We start from the raw sequence: 18,262 nt of genomic DNA on the forward strand, positions 1-18,262 counted from the left end.
AAATTTTTGTTACTATTGTCCCTCTCTGTTCTCTTTATCCATCATTATGGTTTTATATCTTTTAAAAAAAATCACTTTCCTGTGGTCTAATGGTGTTTCAGGAGGCGCTTGAAAGTCAATGCAGTTTTAAAACATTTTTATCTGGAAGTCCTTGTTTTGAATTTTCATATTTTTATAACAAAATCTGAATGTATTTCTAAAGCCTTGTATAGATTTATTATGTCACAGATTTTATGTGCATTAATGACTGGATTACATCCCATTAGAAGATTTACTGCTACCGTAGAGCTCAGCATTTATTGCAGGTGTTATGTATGCATCAGGCTTTCTCATGCACTTCATTTTATCTTCATTTAAGTGGGTAACCTTCCTATAATCTACCTTGTTTGTTACACTTAGTTTGCTTAGCAGTTGAGCAGTCTTTCATTTTTTGTTTTTGCAACTTCTGCAGATGTTTTGTGGCCCACATTATTAGAGTTGGAACTAGATTTCAGGGTGGGAGGGTGTTTATTCAGTGTAAACCCATCGTTAACTAGATTTCTGTTTTACCGGAACACTCTTTGGGGGTTAGATTATCCTCTTATGTTTGGTGAGTTAAACCTCTCTTGGCTGGTTTGGTCTTGTATTGGGAGATGTTGCTCACAGGGTGAATTCAGTTGATTGGCTTTCTCTTTTTGAATTTAAGAAACAATGTTCTTTATTGCAGGATACAGGTCTAATTTAAAAAAATTCATGTCACAAGTAAAAGTTAATTATTGTGAGGTCATAAACAATATTCAGATATATTAAATCATGGTAGTTATTTAAATAATATGAAACTAAATAGAAACATGGCTAGGAAATAAAGTGGAGGGAGGGCCTTGTATTTTTTACCAATTAGACTGCAGTAAAATGACTTACTAAAATGCCTTTCTGATTTCAGAAATAAATTTGGGTTGTTCTTTTCTAATCATATGAGTAATACATATCCAACGTCAAAGCCAGTTGCTAAGTAAAAGTACCCCCACGTCAAAACCAGGCAGCGCATCCATAGTGTCTGTAGAATCCTGTTAAAACGTGTGTGTTTATATTGTTGTTTCTTTCATTCTCTTTCCTTTTCTGAACCAAATTGGATTATACCACGTACATACAGAGGAAGAGTCCTTTAAAAAAAAAATTAAAAAAGGAAACTGATTTAAAATTATAGTTGCCTTGGAGCTTTTTCTAAATCAGGTCATGAAAGTCTCTCTTAATCTTTTTTATGGCTGCATTATATTTCACTATAAAGATGTACTAAATTAGGATTGGATAATCTAATTAACCTTTAAAAAATAAATTCTGTAATTGTGTCTGAGTGTAGACATGTTGGAATAAATTTTCATAGCCTCAGGAAATTTAAGTTAACAGCTTACTCAGAAAGAAAGTTAATTTTTACATTGTGACCTATTTTCTCTGGTAGTAAGTTTTTTTAAAGCAAAGTAATCTTTTTCGGGGATTATTCAAAGCTCAGTAAGAGGTGAAAGGTGGAAGTTAAGAAGATGCATTTTGGGGTATTAGAAATAGCTCAGCTTCATTATTCACCAGCTGTGTTGACCCTGGGGATGTTAATTTCTCTGATCCTCAGTTTTATGTAAAGCGCGTAAAGCAGAGAATGGTGATACTGTGTTTAGAAAGCCCCTGGCTTTATTACTCTTAATAAACATGGAGGTGCCTTGCCCGGGGGGTGGAAACAAATGCACGGCTTTGGAAATTTGCAGATGGTTTTCTGGGTGATGACTTAGAGATGTTACATAAGTGCAGTTCACTAGTTTATCAGTTGGGGACAACTGAAACAATAGAAAATAGAACTAGGGATGGAGTGTGTAAACAGTGAACCTCGGAGGGGCTGCTGAGATTGCAGCGTGCTGCTGTCTGGGTCTCCTGGGATCTCCTGGGAAGAGGAATGGCGGTGGTGACGAGTAGTACTCTTGTTCTCTTCTGGGATTTTTAAAGATTCACGGGCACAGGGGTGATGACAGTAGTAACAGCAAACCAATTGGATCTTGACCAGAGATCGTTTTCCAAGTGAACAGCAGATTGCTTTACTGCTTAACTTTGAGTTGGTAACTTAAGAGAATGGACCTGAGAAGTTTGGACACAGCCTTGAAAATACCATTTCAGTTCGGGATGGTTTCAGTAAAGCAACACAGTCAATGGGGAGGAAATAAAGTCTGCAGGAAATTGTGACATTTGATTGTGGGCGTGGCTGAAATGCTTTCGAACAACCCCAGCCGTGGCACAGAGACGCCAGGGTCCCTAGAAGCCGTTTTCCTGCTGCCCTCGCTGGCGGGGAGATAGGAAATGCATGGCTCCCGGCTCTGTGTGCTTCTTTTTCTAAAGATTGCCACCTGAGCTAACATCTGTTGCCAATCTTCCTTTTTTTTTTCTTCTTTTTCTTCTTCTTATCCCCAAAGACCCCCAGTACATAGTTGTACTTTCCAGTTGTAGGTCCTTCTAGTTGTGGCATGTGGGACGCCCCCTCAGCATGGCCTGACAAGCAATGTCGTGTCTGCATCCAGAATCCAAACCAGTGAAACCCTGGGCCGCCAAAGCACAGCTCTCGAGCTTAACACTCAGCCACAGGGCCGGCCCCTCCGTGTGCTTTTATCTCCGGATTTTCAACTGCAGACCTAGATTAAGGTTGTAAAGGAACGGCTGGCTCCTTAGAATTAGATGAAATTAAAAATTTGGAGGTTTTTGAAACTAAGGAAAGAGAGAGAGAATTAGAGTACCTTAGAAAAGAAGGAAAAGAGCACCTAGAAATTCTTAAGTTTGAGAAATAGGAAATAGAGTTTTGGAGGCTATATATTGGCTTTTTTTAAATTGAGGTCCTAATAGCTTAGAACATTGTGAAATTTCAGTTGTATATCAATATTTGTCATACACCATGTAGGTGTGCCCCTGCACTCCTTGTGCCCACCCTCCGCCCTCTTTCCTGCTGGTAACCACTAAATTGTCGTCCTTGTCCGTAAGTTTGTTTATGTTCCACATATGAGTGAAATCGTATGGCACCTGTCGTTCTCTATCTGGCTTATTTCGCTTAACATAATGCCCTCAAAGTCCATCCATGTGGTTGGGAATGGGACAGTTCTGTCGTTTTTCCCAGCTGAGTAGTATTCCATTGTATATGTATGTCACATCATCTTTTTCCAATCATCAGTCCTTGGGCACTTGAGTTGCTTCCATGTCTTGGCTATTGTGAATGATGCTGTAATGAATATAGAGGTGCATAAGTTTCTTTGAATTGTTGCTTTCAAGTTCTTTGGATAAATACTGAGTCGTGGGATAGCTGGGTCATAGGCTATTTCTATTTTTAATTTTTTGAGGAATCTCCTTACTGTTTTCCACAGTGGCTGCACCAGCTTGCATTCCCACCAGCAGTGGATGAGGGTTCCCTTATCTCCACAGCCTCTCCAACATTTGTTGTTTTTTTAATACTGACTTTTTTGTTCAAATATAATTTTTTTGTTTTAATGCAGGGGAGTTATGCATATCTGAAAATGAAAGGCGGCTTGTCTCTAAAGAGGCTTGGAGCAAACTGCAGCAGTACTTTCCAAAGGCTCCCGAGTTCCCAAGTTACAAAGAATGCTGTTCGCAGTGCAAGGTACTGAGCGCTGTGCCGACGGCGGGGAGCTCGCGTGCCTCCTCCCTGCACTGAGTCCCCGGGACAGTGAACACTGTGCTTTAATGGGGGTGCAGGGGAAGGCACGTCCCGTGCTGTCAGCAGGAGATGTTGAATCCTTCATTCTCTTTCAGATTTTAGAAAGGGAAGGGGAAGAAAATGAAGCCTTACATAAGATGATCGCAAACGAGCAAAAGACTTCTCTTCCGAATTTGTTCCAGGACAAAAACAGACCATGTCTCAGTAACTGGCCAGAGGTATGATGATTCCCACAGAGGGTAGAATTCGTCCTACCTTTTTTGCCAAATTCCTGGTGGGCTGTTTGAGAACAACCCAGAGCTGCTCTAGTCCTCATTTGTTTAGTTAGCTAATCGGGGATTTACTCTAGTTTGCTGTTTCTTGGTAGAGGGTTATGTTGCCATCTTATTTATAGAACTCGGAAAAGAAAAACCACAGTATATGGGAAAACATCTTCCCTAAAGGATTTAGTTAAGAATGCAGTGAATTAATGGCTGCTCTCATGTGATTTTTCTATTCCAGGACACGGATGTCCTCTACATTGTGTCACAGTTTTTTGTAGAAGAATGGCGGAAATTTGTTAGGTAGAAACCAAAAATTTTCTATTTCCTTTTTTTAATTGTTGCTGATTTTATTTTAAAAAATTGATGGGTTCTGATCCTGGTACCCTTCCCGGTTACTTTTATTGGCGTATGCTGAAAGCTTTCGTTTAAGTTAAATGAATAATCCTGAGAAACACATTTAATTACTAATAGCCTTTTAAGTATATCTTTAATTTTACATAATTATCTTAAAACTCTTGTTTTCAGTCATGCAGTAGTGACGAGTATTGATCCTCCTTGTCTCTTTGAGCAGAAAGCCTGCGCGGTGCAGCCCCGTGTCGGCGGTCGGGAACCACGCCCTCCTCTGTCCGCACGGGGGCCTCATGTTCACATTTGCTTCCATGACCAAAGAAGATTCTAAACTGTGAGTTTCCTCTCTTCATGTGATCTTTCTGTTTCTAATGATTAATAAAATGTGTTTAGGAAATTTTTCATGTGACATAAGCAATCTATTTTAAGAATTTAGTCCTTTGCTGAATTGTGCGTTTTTTCCCCTTTTTTATATGCTCTACTAGAGTGAGCACTTGTCTTTTTTAAAAAAACAAAGACTTCTCCATAAGAGGCAAGAGGCTCCCCGAGGCCATCTTGCTCTTGATGTTTCTTCCTTCTCTTCCTGGAGCCCTGCTTTCTCCTTACAAGCTGCTGGTCACCAGGACAGTATCTCTGGGTGGAACTCTTTTCCATAGTTACATTGTCAGTGGGCCTTCAGAAATCACCAGGCTTCAGAAAACAGAGCAAGAGGAAGGCAGTGCGGCACCAGAGCAAAGCTACCAAGCTGGTCATCTGGAATTCTAGGGTCTCAAAATCAAAATTTTGATCCACTCCTCAAGAGCTTCCAAAAGGACTCATCTATGAAATTCACCCCTGTTACCATTTTATCTTTTGAAATAAATAATTTTTAAATAACCATGTAAAAGAAGGTAGAATGCCTCTGACCTTTTCTGTAAACCTTAAAGAGAAAATTGAAACACATAAATAAAAATTCCCTTGGGACGAAGCTACGGTTAGGGAGTTCATTATTTGTATATCAATATGTTAACATCAATAAGGAAGTTTAGAATTAATATATATTTTCTAGATTCTCCCCCCAGCTCTTTTTTCCTTTTTTTTTTTTTTGGTGGTGGTTGTAAATGTCAGACATGTGGGAAAATGCCTATAATAACAAAACAAATAAGTATATGCCACCAGCCAGCTTAAAAGTTAAACAATTCAGATATAATTGAAGATGCCTCAGTGGTTATTCTTTCTTTCGTTCCTCCTTTTGTCTCTCCCTCCCTTCCTCTCTCACAGTAACCTCTGTCCTGAATTTGAGGGTTATCAGTCTCACAAAATATCCCTGTTAAAAAAAAACACCTCACACACAGAGTAATGTTTTGTATATTTTGAAGTTTTTTGTCTAAATGACATCATACTATCTTTGTTCTTCTGCAACTAACTTCTGCTCAACTTAGGTTTTTGGGATTTAACTGTTGATTTGTGTAACTCCAGTCTCTTTAGTTTCGCAGCTGTCGTAACATTCCTTTGTATGAAAAAACTACCATTGCTTGTGGACGAGGATGTATCTTCCCCCTCTGATTCCTTTGTATTAAATACTGCTTTTGATGATTTTGGTTCAGGAGACTAATGGATTGTGTTGGTTTTCTTAATTTCCATGTGTCTTAAAGCATGTTGTGTTTTTCTTGCACAGTATAGCTCTCATATGGCCCAGTGAGTGGCAGATGATACAAAAGCTCTTTGTCGTGGATCATGTAATTAAAATCACGAGAACTGAAGTGGGAGATGCAAACCCTTCAGAAGCACAATATATTTCTGAGCCTAGTAAGTTTTTATAGTGCTCTTGGTTCGTGTAGTTATTTTAAGGGGGAAGAAAAGAGTTTGTTAATATTGTGTTCTTTGCTTAAAATTAAAGATCATGTGGCATTCTGAAACTAATGCTTCCCAGGTGGGAACTATCATTTAGTCATCTCATTGTTTGTATGTTTATGTGTTGGCAGTAAAATGGATTTCCTTATTATTATTATTTGCATATAACAGAATACAACAGTTAATAGAAAATACGAGTAGTAGTTTAATGAATACTCACCGGTAACATTAATATATTCTTTTAGATCTTTGGTTGCTTGACAGTAATTCTATAGCCACTTCTATTTTACTATTTTTTAGAACTTTGTCCAGAATGCAGAGAAGGCTTATTGTGTCAGCAACAGAGGGACCTGCGTGAATACACTCAAGCCACCATCTATGTCCATAAAGTTGTGGATAATAAAAAGGTACCAATCCCTCAGGGCTGGGCCGGTAGCAAAGTAATGAAGTTCACATGCTCTGCTTTGGCGGCCCAGGCTTTTTGAGTTCAGATCCAAGGTGCAGACCTACACACCACTCATCAAACCATGCTGTGGCGGCGTCCCACATACAAAATAGAGGAACACTGACAAAGATGTCAGCTCAGGGCCAATCTTCCTCACCAAAAAAAAGTTAGAAAAAAAGCTACCAATCCCTCTTGTGGCTGTGACCAGTAATGACCAAGCTTGCCTTTTGACTTGCTGTTGGATTTTCACTGAGGACTCCCTGAGATCACATTTTTGTTTCCTTGGAGCTATTTGGCATAAGAATTTAAATTGGACAAGAATTGAAAATGAATAAATAGCTGGGGCTGGCCCCATGGCCAAGTGGTTAAGTTTGCGCGCTCTGCTTCGGTGGCCCAGGGTTTTGCTGGTTTGGATCCTGGGTGTGGACATGGCACCGCTCATCAGGCCACATTGTGGTGGCGTCCCACATGCCACAGCTAGAAGGACCCACAGCTAAAATATACAGCTACGTACTGGGGAGATTTGGGGAGAAAAATCAGGGAAAAACAAGAAAGAAAATGCATAGTTATGTGATTATATGTGAATTTAGTCAATTATTAATTTTTTTTTTTAAAGACTGGAACTTGAGCTAACAACTGTTATCTTTTTTTTTTCAATATCTTTTTTTTTTTCAATTGCTTTTTCTCCCCAAATACCCCCAGTATACAGTTGTATATTTTAGTTGTGGGTCCTTCTAGTTGTGGCACATGCGATGCCACCTCAACATGACCTGGTGAGCAGTGCCATGTCTGTGCCCAGGATCTGAACCAGCGAAACCCTGGGCTGCCGAAGTGAAGCGCGTGAACTTAACCCTTTGGCCATGGGGCCTGCCCCCTAGTCAATTATTAATTTGATACACAGATATTTATTGAATATCAACTTTGTGCCAGGAATGGTCTTGCTCCTGGGGATACAGTGAAGAAGACAGACAAGGGACTTGCCTTCAAGAATATTTGTATCTAATGAGGAAGATGAAGAATAAACCCAGGGGCTGGCCCTGTGGCCAAGTGGTTAAGTTCTCGCTCTGCTGCGGCAGCCTAGGGCTTCGCTGGTTCGGATTCTAGGCGGGGACATGGCACCACTCATCAGGCCACGCTGAGGTGGCGTCCCACATGCCACAACTAAAATATACAACTATGTACTGGGGGGATTTGGGGCGAAAAAGCAAAAAAACAACAACAAAAAAGATTGGCAACAGGTGTTAGCTCAGGTGCCAATCTTTAAAACAAACAAACAAAAAAAAGAACCCATAATTCATAAATTAATTTGATTTCACCTAGGGAGGAATGTTTGGAGGGAAACTTAGCAGGGTAAAGTGAGAGACTGATGGAGGTGGAGGTGACAGTGTTAGGGAGTAAACAGGAAAGATTTCTTACAAGGGGGTATTGTCTTACCTGAGCGAGAACTGTCAGAGAGATCCAGCCTGGGAAACGTATTCCAAGCAAAGAGGACACAGGCCAAAGGCATCAGCCTAATGTGTTCAAGCAATAGAGCGAAATCGTGTCTAGGGCAGCACTGTCCAGGAGAACTTTCTGCAGTGACAGAAGTGTTCTCTGTCTGCACTGTCCCTGTGATTCCACTAGACACACATGACTGGAGCGCATGAAATGTGGCTAGGCTGGCTGAGGAACTGAATTGTTGATTCATTTAAATTTAAGTACGTGCACGTGCCAGTGGCTACCATAGTGGGGAGCACGGACCTAGAGTGAAGTTCCTTCCAGGGAGGTTAGTGATACGGAGTGAGGAACCAAATTCTGACGAATTATATACATCGCACCAAGGATTTGGGATTTCATTCTAAGTGTAGATGGAAGCCACCGGAGAGTTTCGAGCAAGGTCATGGTGTGATCTGATTGATGCTTTGGAAAGATCCCTCTGGCCATTGTTTTTGGAATGGGTGAGGGCGTAACAGGAATGAGGAAGGCCGGTTTAGAGCCTCTCGCCTTGATCTGAGGGGTAGGCGAAGTAGCCAGATGTGGGTGTGTTGTGGGCGCAGGGACGCCAACACTGGCTGTGGATTGGATTTGGAGCATTTTTATTGTACTGGGAAGGCTCGTAAGTAGATCCTGACCCAGCTCTCTGGGCATCTCATTAATTTCATTCCACGGTTTTGGGAATTAAAGACAAAATAGAACACGTTTTGATGATAGTTACCAGATGTTGTTTTAGAAAGATAACTTACAAATTATACTCTAAACGTGTAGGGTTCTGCTTCACAAGTTGCACTAAGGCCTTCATTTCGTAATTTGCTGACAAAATGAGGTTAATGAGTATAAATGTCTTAATTTTTCTGTTAAAATTTTCTTAAATCTTTTGTACATGTTGCTATCCAGTATAAAATAGTATCCAGTTTAGCTAAAGTTTGATAGCAGGATTTCATAGTGCAGAAGAGCACTTCTTCCATCGTCCATTTTCTCAGTCTTAAGGAGCGTGGGACTCCTGTCTGCGCTGTTTGAGAACTTGAAAAGGCCTGTCGGTAAATGTCCTCGGAAAAACGTGGAGCATCTTTGAACTTCTGCAAAATAACATCATTGTAAAAGCCTGATCATGATAACTGTTGTGCAGAGACCAGTTACATTTATGGTGACCACATTAACTATCAGAATAAATCGTAGGATAAAAACTAATGTATTAAAGAAGAGAAAACAGAGAGTCCTTGAGTCTTGATCCTCTGTCTGGTCTCTTATCCCACAATCGAGAAAGATGTCCCTCCTCTTGATAAAGATGGCTCGTCAGAGCCCCCCACCCTCCATAGCGTGCCTTCCTAGGGTCTCACCTGCTTCTCTCTCTGTTGTCCTGTGGCTTCAGGTGATGAAGGATTCGGCTCCGGAGCTGAATGTGAGCAGTTCCGAAACAGAGGAGGATAAGGAAGAAGCTAAACCAGATGGAGAAAAAGATCCAGATTTTAATCAAGTACGTGTGGAAGCTGTGTTTCGTTGTTACAAAGGGCAGCCGCTCCATGCCCCAGGACCTCTCTCAGTGTGTGTGATATTGGCTCTTAGCTCCCTTCCTTGTTTTCCCTCTCCTTAGTTTTGGTGTCCTGGTTTCTCATGAAAAGCCATGAACTACATTGTTCCAGAATTAATATATTTATTGCTATTAAGTAAGAAAGACTAAAATATAATCTAATGATTAAATTTTTAGCTGGAAAAGAAGATAAACAAGACCCATATCTTGGCTTATTACTTAATCATGGGATCTTCAATATGAAAAAATTATTTAACTCACATTCCCTCATTACAAGCAAAATAAACAATAGCTTTAATAATGGAGTTTATGGATAAGATTTTCGGGTCTCTCATTAAGGTGTTGGTCAGATGACCACATCAGCATTAGTCTTTCCTTTTTCATTGTGTTGAACTTAAAATTCTTCTATTAAAATTGCCTGTTTTCTGTGTATTCTGTTACCATTTTCTACCCCTTTACTTGGTTGCTTGATTATATCCTGCATGTTCATAGTGGTATTGGAGGAAATTGTCTTAAGGACAGGAAATAATGTGAGAATATGTTTGGTTGATGTATCGTGTAGATAAGTTTCAGCTTCTCAACAAGTCTGACCACGATGTTCCAGGATATTCTGTAGATACCGTAAATTCGTGGAATTTCTACACTAGTTAGAGTTTAGTTTTAACAGATGAGATATTTATTTTCCTTCTTTCCTGCTAAAATACAGTGTAGTCGAATTATGGTTCTTCCTGAGGGAACGCAAGTGTTAGAATGGCCATCTGCTGCCTCTGTTGCAGAGCAGAGCTAGCTGGGCGTGTTGGCCTGTCTCTACACACTGATACTGTTACTTCATTTTCAGCATTGATTAAGAAAGTCTGAAAAGCCCTCTTGACTTGAATCTTGGTCTCTCCGAGGTAAATGTTGCTTGTAGTTTCCCAACTGGTGTACAGATATGTCAGCATTTGTTTTCCATGGCTCTTTGGATCTCATAAAATGTTAAATTTAAAACACTCACGAAAGAACAAAAGCATGCCCTTTTGGGCACCACCCTGCTGACGGCAGGCGGCCGTGCTTTTGTGAAAGCTGCCCTACCAGGTTGGCATTTCGTAGTCGGTCAGCATTGGAAGGCCCCTTTGCTGCCGTGCTGACCAAATCGATCCGTTTTATAGGAATGCAGGTTTTCAGTTTTGAGGGGATATTTTTTTACAGTAAATAATGCCCTCATTAAAATCTGTGGATTTAATGTACATGTGTCTTCCGTCCCCTGGGATGGGTTTGGAGATTACTGAGTCAGACAATATGTCTCTTAATAGGAGTTTGCAGGCAGGCATGTCTTTGCTGCCTTCTGACCTGTTTGCTGTCGACTCTTTTTCATGTCGCCTCTCGTCATACGATCCATCTTCCAAGTCACAGATCTACAAACCAGTTTGTTTGCTTTTTTAGTTGATATATTGAAAATGTGTGTGTGTGTGTACATATCCATCCTGATTTAGGACTCCATTCTCTTTCGTTGCTTGGCTGGCGGTACCATACTGTGTTAATTACTATCCCTCGGGAGCGTGGTTTTAGTCAGCGGTTGGGAATCCATCTTTTTTCAGATCTTTTATTGGCTGTTGTCACCAATTCATTTTCTATTATAAAGCTTGATATGCATGCACTTATTGTCCTTAGTTTGTTATTTTAAGCTTTGCTTTTCGGCCTAAGAGTTGTTTAGAAAACTCTACATTTTCAAGTGATTTAGATTTTTGGGAAGCTAACTTTTTTGAATGTGTAGTTTTACTCGTTGTGGTCACAACCACAGCAATTTTTAAAAAGTGGATATGAAATTACTCGCCTCAGTTGTGGATGACGACAGGTTTCGCATCTGCAAATAGGATGGAGAATGTTGGGAAACATTTGTTTTTATGCTGTAATTGTTTTTTATACTTTATCATTTTCTTCTGTCTTCCTTCTCCCTGTTTGGATGTTGTAATACTCTAGAATGTTTTAAATGTTTTTTGTCCCATAAAAAATCTCAAGTGGAACCTTCCTTCTTTAGAAAAGAGTGGGTGGTCCCAGAAGAATGTCCAGCCTCTTCAGAATGTCAGCTGCCCAAACCTTTTCTTTGTAATCCCTTACAGCATCTCAGCACGTAGATGGCTTCTGTCATTACTGTTTTAAACCCCTGTAACAGGAAATGCTGCATTTCTACTGGTCCTTCATGGAGATGAATGACTTCCTTCTCCTCTTTTCTCTAAGCCAGATCAACCTGGTTCCTTTGACTTTGACCTTATCTACGATTTAGGTTAATAATGCACCCAGTACTGGATATCACTTAGGTAATTGAAAGCCTTCTAAAACCCATCGGAGGGTTTTTGTCAGATAAGTTGGATTTAAATTCTATGGATTTTTTTGAAAGAATAATTCTGGGAAAAGCTTTTAGGCCCATTTAAAATCAGAGTCGTTAAAAATATCATGCTTAATGCTCAGGGCCTTATCATTTGGTTGTGTTTTGTATTCTGAAGTAAAGTGCTGTGTTCCTGTAGGTGTTTTTCCTTATGTTCGTAATTGTGGAGGTTAGGTCCAGTTTCAGCTTTTCCTTGAACAGTCGAGATTGAGAAAAATGTTTCCTCGACTGTGATGTTTTGAACTTACACATTCACGTAACTTTTTCTCTGAGTGTTAGAGTCGCCCGTGTATCTGTCTCGGCTCAGGGCTGGAGCTGCCCCGGCCTTGTGCAGTGCCGAGCCAGCGGGCCTCACCCTGAGCAAATGCTCTGGGGGGTTGCGTCCTGATCCTCTTCTGCTTTGTAAATCCCTGGGGCTCCATTGGGAACGAACATGTGGCATCTGCACCCATAATGACTCCTAAAACCGCTCTGCTTATGCACAGCTGACACTCAGTGACGACTATAGAAACCAGAGCCAGCGGTGGGGGGGTGCGGGGTTACCTCATCCAGATTTAATTAAATCAGGGAGAAAAGATTTTTAAAAAAATCTTGTTTCTTCCATTCCCTGGCCTGGTTAGCAGAAGAATCTTGACTGTTTGTTAACCTTTTGATGAGGCATTTATAGGAGTATTGTGGAAAGGCATTTGGTTCTTATCTGTTATATTTTCTTAAGACTAGTATAGTATATATTATGTTCCCATACGTATGCCTGTACATTTTGCTGAAATATCTTCGGGTAAATCTTGTCCATCATGACATTTCACCTCAGAATACTTAAAACAACATAAAAGTAGAGAGAGACAATGCCTGTTACCCATTCTCAAATTTCTCCAGCTGTTGCAAGTATGTCTTAATTCTTTTCCCTTCAAATTAGTGTGCATTCAAGGTATGCCCTGTTGGTTATTGCTTTACACTGTTACCTAGAACGCTTAACCTCCCTTCCCACCCCCTTTCTCTTCCCTCTTTGACGTTTACAAGAGACCAGGTCAAATTTTTTTTAATTGAGGTAACATTGGTTTATAACATTATATACATTTCATGTGTACATCATTATATTTTGACTTCTGTGTAGACTACAGCACCAAAAATCTAGTTTCCATCTGTCACCATACAAATGTACCCCTTTACCCCTTTTGCCCTCCGCCACCACACCCCGCTGCTTTCCCTCTGGTAACTACCAATCTGTTCGCAGTATCTATGTTGGGTTTGTTACTGTTTTTATCTTCCACATTATGAGTGAAATAATACAATATTTATCTTTCTCTGTCTGACTTATTTCGGTTAGGATAATGGGTGAACCCTCAAGATCCATCCATGTTGTTACAAATGGCAAGATTTCATCTTTCTTTTATGGCTAAGTAGTATTCCATTGTATTTCTGTACCACAGCTTCTTTATCCATTCATCTGTTGGTGGGCACTTAGGTTGCTTCTAAGTCTTGTTTATTGTAAATAATGCTGCAGTGAACATAGGGGTGCATATATCTTTTTGAGTTACTGTTTTCATGTTCTTTGGATAAATACCCAGAAGTGGAATAGCTGGATCCTATGGTAGTTCTATTTTTAATTTTTTTGAGGAATCTCCATACTGTTTTCCATTGTGGCTGCACCAATTTAAATTTTCACAAGCAGTGTACAAGCGTTCCATTTTCTCCACATCCTCTCCAATGCTTATCATTTCTTCACTTTTTGATAATAGCCATTCTAATGAGCAGGAGGTGGTATCTCATTATGGTTTTGATTTGCATTTCTGTAATAATTAGCGATGTTGAACATCTTTTCATGTGCCCATTGGCCATCTCTTTATCTTTGGGAAAATGTCTGTTCAGATCCCTCTGCCCATGTTTTAATTGGGTTGTTTGTTTTTTGTTGTTGTTGAGTTATTTAAATATTTTGGATTTTAGCCCCTTGTCGGATATATGATTTGCAAATATCTTTTCCCAATCAGTAGGTTGTCTTTTTGTTTTGTTGATGGTTTCCTTTGCTATGCGGAAGCTTTTTAGTTTGATGTAGTCACATTTTCACTTTCTTATAGAATGTCCCACATTCTGCATTCAGCTGATCGCCTGCTTATGTTAGTGATTTTAACTTATTTCTCTATTCCCTGAATTTTCTGTAAATTGGAAGTTGGCTATAAATATTTAATTAAATTCAGGTTTAATGTTTTTTGCAAGAATATTTCATAGGCAGAGCTATGTATTTCGTGATCATGTCAAGAGGCACAATGTCTTGTCCAGTTTTTAGTCAAAGTAGGTTTGATGTCTTGATTTAAGGTACTATCTTTCATTTTCAAGTCCTCAGCAGTTTATGCTTAGCTTCTGTGTCATTCTTAAAAAGAGAAGAAAATGTTTCATACAAACAAATTAGGATTCAGGTTGTTTAGGAATTAAATTTAGTAATCTTAAAGTTTTTCAGTTTATCACGTGGTTTTCTGATTTAAGGTCGAACTTATCATTTTGCTTTTAAATGCCCTTTTTATAATAATTTTTCAAATCCTGGAGCTTACATGCAGTTAGAGATGTGTCTCATGCATCCTTTTCTTTTTCCAGTTTGATGTGAGCCCGCTGAGAACCTCTGACGAGTTTCCACTCATTGTTGACATTGCATTTCAAATGGTTGAGGGACTAAGTAAACTGCTCTCGCCTGATGAACTTCACAAGCATGGGCCACACTGTGGATAATTTTGTTGTTTTCTTTGTTTCGCATCTTTATTTTAGAGCAATGGAGGAACAAAGCGGCAAAAGATATCCCATCAGAATTATATAGCCTATCAAAAGCAAGTTATTCGGCGGAGTATGCGACATAGAAAAGTTCGTGGTGAGAAAGCACTTCTTGTTTCTGCTAATCAAACGTTAAAAGAATTGAAAATTCAGGTGAGGAAAATATAACATTTGTTTCAGTATGCTCTGGACTTAGGGGACCTTTCCACCTATGTTTACATATGTGTCTGTGGCTTTTTTCAGGGTTGACCTTTTAAAGCTCTATCTGCTCATAGTTTTAAGCCATTGAGAGAAGGCTTTTTTGGTTTCAGAATGGTGTCGATAGGGCCCCTAAATTAAAAATAATTCTTTCTTTAAAAAGACTTAAGGTTTTCAAGATGGCCAAGAATCTTTCTGTGAAGATGAAAGTGTTTTTTGGATTCTGAAAACTTGAGCCAGTTCTGAGCTGCTTTCCAATGATGAGAAGCAGCGAGAGCATTTGATTTGTGACATGTCGAGGTTGCTCCAGAATAGTCATTCTCTCCCTTTATTGTGCTGCCTGCTCTTTGACCACTGCATAGATACTGGAGCCGATTACCAGGCTCTGCTGTGGAATTTAAGGGGAGGTAAAAGGCAGCTGCTTAATCATCATTCCCTTGGATGAGTCAGAACTTCTTTTTATCACACTATTTTTGGTGTTGGATGAGTCTATGTAATAGAATTTTAAAGTTACCTTTACCTCTCTTTGTGTATGGTGCTTTCCAAATTGTTTTTTAAAGGTTCATTCTGGATTGTTCCCTCTCGGCCTCCGCAAAAGCATGAATTGCTTTGCAAATCAATTCATTGAATGCAATGTAGGCATCATGAAAATGCTTCGTGATATTGTTATTTCTTGGTATCAATCCTAAAGGAATATAAATGAGTGTGCCAATGGTATATCTCAAAACCTAGGCAAATGTGGCTGATAAATTCAAGATGTCCATGAAAAAAATCTGGCCCCTAATCTGTTTCAGTCACTGATACATATCCAAAAAGTTGACCAAATTTCCCTCTTTGCTGCTTTGATGTCGCGTAGTTTACGGGTTGTGCATTTTTTCTTGCTGCCGATATTTATCATTATAATTGAGGCAAAAGTACAGGCTTTCTTTGAGAGTGTCATGTGTTCCAGATTGTCCTGGGAACAATATTTCCCTTGGTTGAACCCACGGCTCTGAAAAGAAATGTATTGGCATAATATCTTTACTCTGTTATTGTACTTTCTCCATCTGAAAAAGCTTGTTTCTGTCACTGGCTTTCTGCTTGTCAGTGGTAAACCTCGAACATTCAAAACCTGTAAATTACAAGAAGAGCCCCTGTGGATAAAGACATTCAACAAAGGCTGTGTGGCTTTTATTACAGACTGCCGTTTTTAAAGAATAAATCGAGTCAGCAGAAATAACCTCTATCGGGCAGCATGTTACCTGCACAAATGCGTTGTTAGAAGGCGGCAGCAGCTGTTCAAATGAAAGCCCCAGACGTGCCCTTCTCGGACGGCTCCTTTGCCGTGTCCTTCCTCTCATCTCCCACTCTCACTTCAAAGACCACTGTGATCTAAACAGAGTCAAAAGACAGGGCACCGAGATGTGATTTCCACTCACTGCTCAGCGGGGGCAGCCTTGAGAGCTCCAGCAAACAGGACTTTCCCCGGCAGCCTGGGCAGCGTTGGCGTTGGTGGTGGGCATGTGTGTGATCCTCACTCAGTTGGTAGCTGTGGGGCATTTTTTAAAAAGCCTGTAATGTGCGTTTTCTGTTTGGTGGAGCGTTTCCTCTAAGTGATACTACATTTCTACGTTAAGACGATGACGACCTTTGTAAAACTGTGAGTGCTTTATTCTAGACATGCCCATTTGCTATTGCTTGGAACCTTAAGAAACTTACTTTGTCTGATTATTAATTCATCCACCTTTGATCCCATAAAGTAAAGGAAGTACAACTTATTCATCTCCTTTCCTAGAAGATGCTCAATGTCTAATTGCATTATTTCATTTTCCAGAGGATAGAGTTTGAGTGGGTGGTATGGCCTGCCTTAGAAAGGGGCGAATTTTGGCACAGAGGTTAAATGGCTGGCAGCTGAAGCCCTTGCTCCTGCATTTCCTTATTTCTCACACACACACACACACACACACACACACACACGCGTGCACACACACCATAGCAAGCAGCATGGAGCTGCCCACCCTTAGGAACAGTTTTCATTGTTCCTGTTCTGCTCTGTAGATCAGGAATGCTGCGCTACTTGTTAAACAGACCTACATGACGTTAATTATTCTCAGGCATTCTCCTAGCACTTGGGGTTTCTGAATTATTGTACCAAAGGCCCCGTGCCTGTGCCCAGCCTGTGCCCTCCTGGAGTAGTCCCTCCTCACTAGTGAGCGCTTGCTGGTCTTCCGTAGCACCTCTTCTGTGAAACCTGTCTCGGCCTCTGGTTTCGTCGTAGAGCTGACTCTTTCTGCCTTCGTGCTCCCCGAGATCCTCCCTGCGCCCGCTAGAAGCCCCCTTCTTCACCACTTTGTTTTGCCCTCACTCCCGTGAACTCTCTGGGGCGGGTTTGCTCGCTTTCATTTTTCCAGCACCTAGCACAGTACTTGCCACATGGTAGCTTCATAATAAATGCTTCATTCGTTGTTAAGTGAATTTAAATGTCCTTGTCTGCGTGCTCAAGGCATAAAGTATGTGCCTCAGCCCCTCAGTGATGGTACAGGTGGCCGGAGGTGATGCCTGTGTGTCCGACCTCAGGGTGCTGCACAGACACTCAGCATTTACGGGTGTGGACAAGCGCTCCTGCAGCCCAGCAGCTGTGACGTGGCGCACGTTGAGTTGGCATCAGACCCCGCCTCTGGGCTGTGCATTCTTCACGGTCCCCTTTAATACCCAGGGCTGCTTGCTCTGCCTGATGCCCGTGAGCTGGGCTGGCTCTGGTAGAACTCTCCTGTCAGTACTTGTCACTCACCAGAAAGAGGCTTATTGCTTCATAGGCAGATCATTGATGATGTTAGCGCGCCCTGTTTAATCAGTCTCTGCTTACTTCTCAGGGGCTGATGTCCTTTTGAGAAGTCCAGTTAAGATCCTGGCCCAGCAGTTAGGGACGAGGCCAGTGTTGTTGTCCTTGTTCTTGTTTATCTGCGTGCCATTATTCAGATCACTTTTCTCGTCACAGTCTTCCCAGCTTAGAAGGCTCTGGAGCCCCATTATATACACAGTTGGTTCACGGCTGCTTTGCTAGGCCCATTTTGTCTTTCCAGATTCATAGAGTAGAGGAGGAGAGTACATAAAAAGATAGAATATTTTCCCATAACATCATGGATATTGGTGTCATAAAAGATACATGTAATAGAATACATTCAATGAGTCTGTAAGTTATGAAGCATACTAAAATGAACACTCTTGAATTCATCCTCGAAGTTAGGAGTTAGAACATATGACTGAAGGTACCTATGTGTGCTTCTCCGAGCCCACCTCCTCCTTGACCCCCCCCAGGAATGATAACAATAAATTTTTTGAATTCGAAAAAGCGTTTAAGTATTATGCATAATAGTCTCTCTGA

General features: G+C 40.6%; 1 protein-coding gene across 3 annotated transcripts in view; it reads left to right on the forward strand.

The window, feature by feature from the left end:
- Window positions 1–18,262, forward strand: part of USP48 (ubiquitin specific peptidase 48) — an 88,064-nt gene that overhangs the window by 63,400 nt on the left and 6,402 nt on the right. For all 3 annotated transcript variants that reach the window (XM_070599400.1, XM_070599411.1, XM_070599422.1), the window contains 8 exons: window positions 3,498–3,622; window positions 3,775–3,897; window positions 4,181–4,242; window positions 4,514–4,624; window positions 5,948–6,078; window positions 6,424–6,530; window positions 9,417–9,521; window positions 14,698–14,853. In XM_070599400.1, the coding sequence (XP_070455501.1) occupies window positions 3,498–3,622; window positions 3,775–3,897; window positions 4,181–4,242; window positions 4,514–4,624; window positions 5,948–6,078; window positions 6,424–6,530; window positions 9,417–9,521; window positions 14,698–14,853 (920 nt within the window). The remainder of the gene's footprint in view (window positions 1–3,497; window positions 3,623–3,774; window positions 3,898–4,180; window positions 4,243–4,513; window positions 4,625–5,947; window positions 6,079–6,423; window positions 6,531–9,416; window positions 9,522–14,697; window positions 14,854–18,262) is intronic.

The sequence above is a fragment of the Equus przewalskii genome, chromosome 2 (genome assembly GCF_037783145.1).
Source record: "Equus przewalskii isolate Varuska chromosome 2, EquPr2, whole genome shotgun sequence".
Taxonomy (NCBI): Eukaryota; Metazoa; Chordata; class Mammalia; order Perissodactyla; family Equidae; genus Equus; species Equus przewalskii.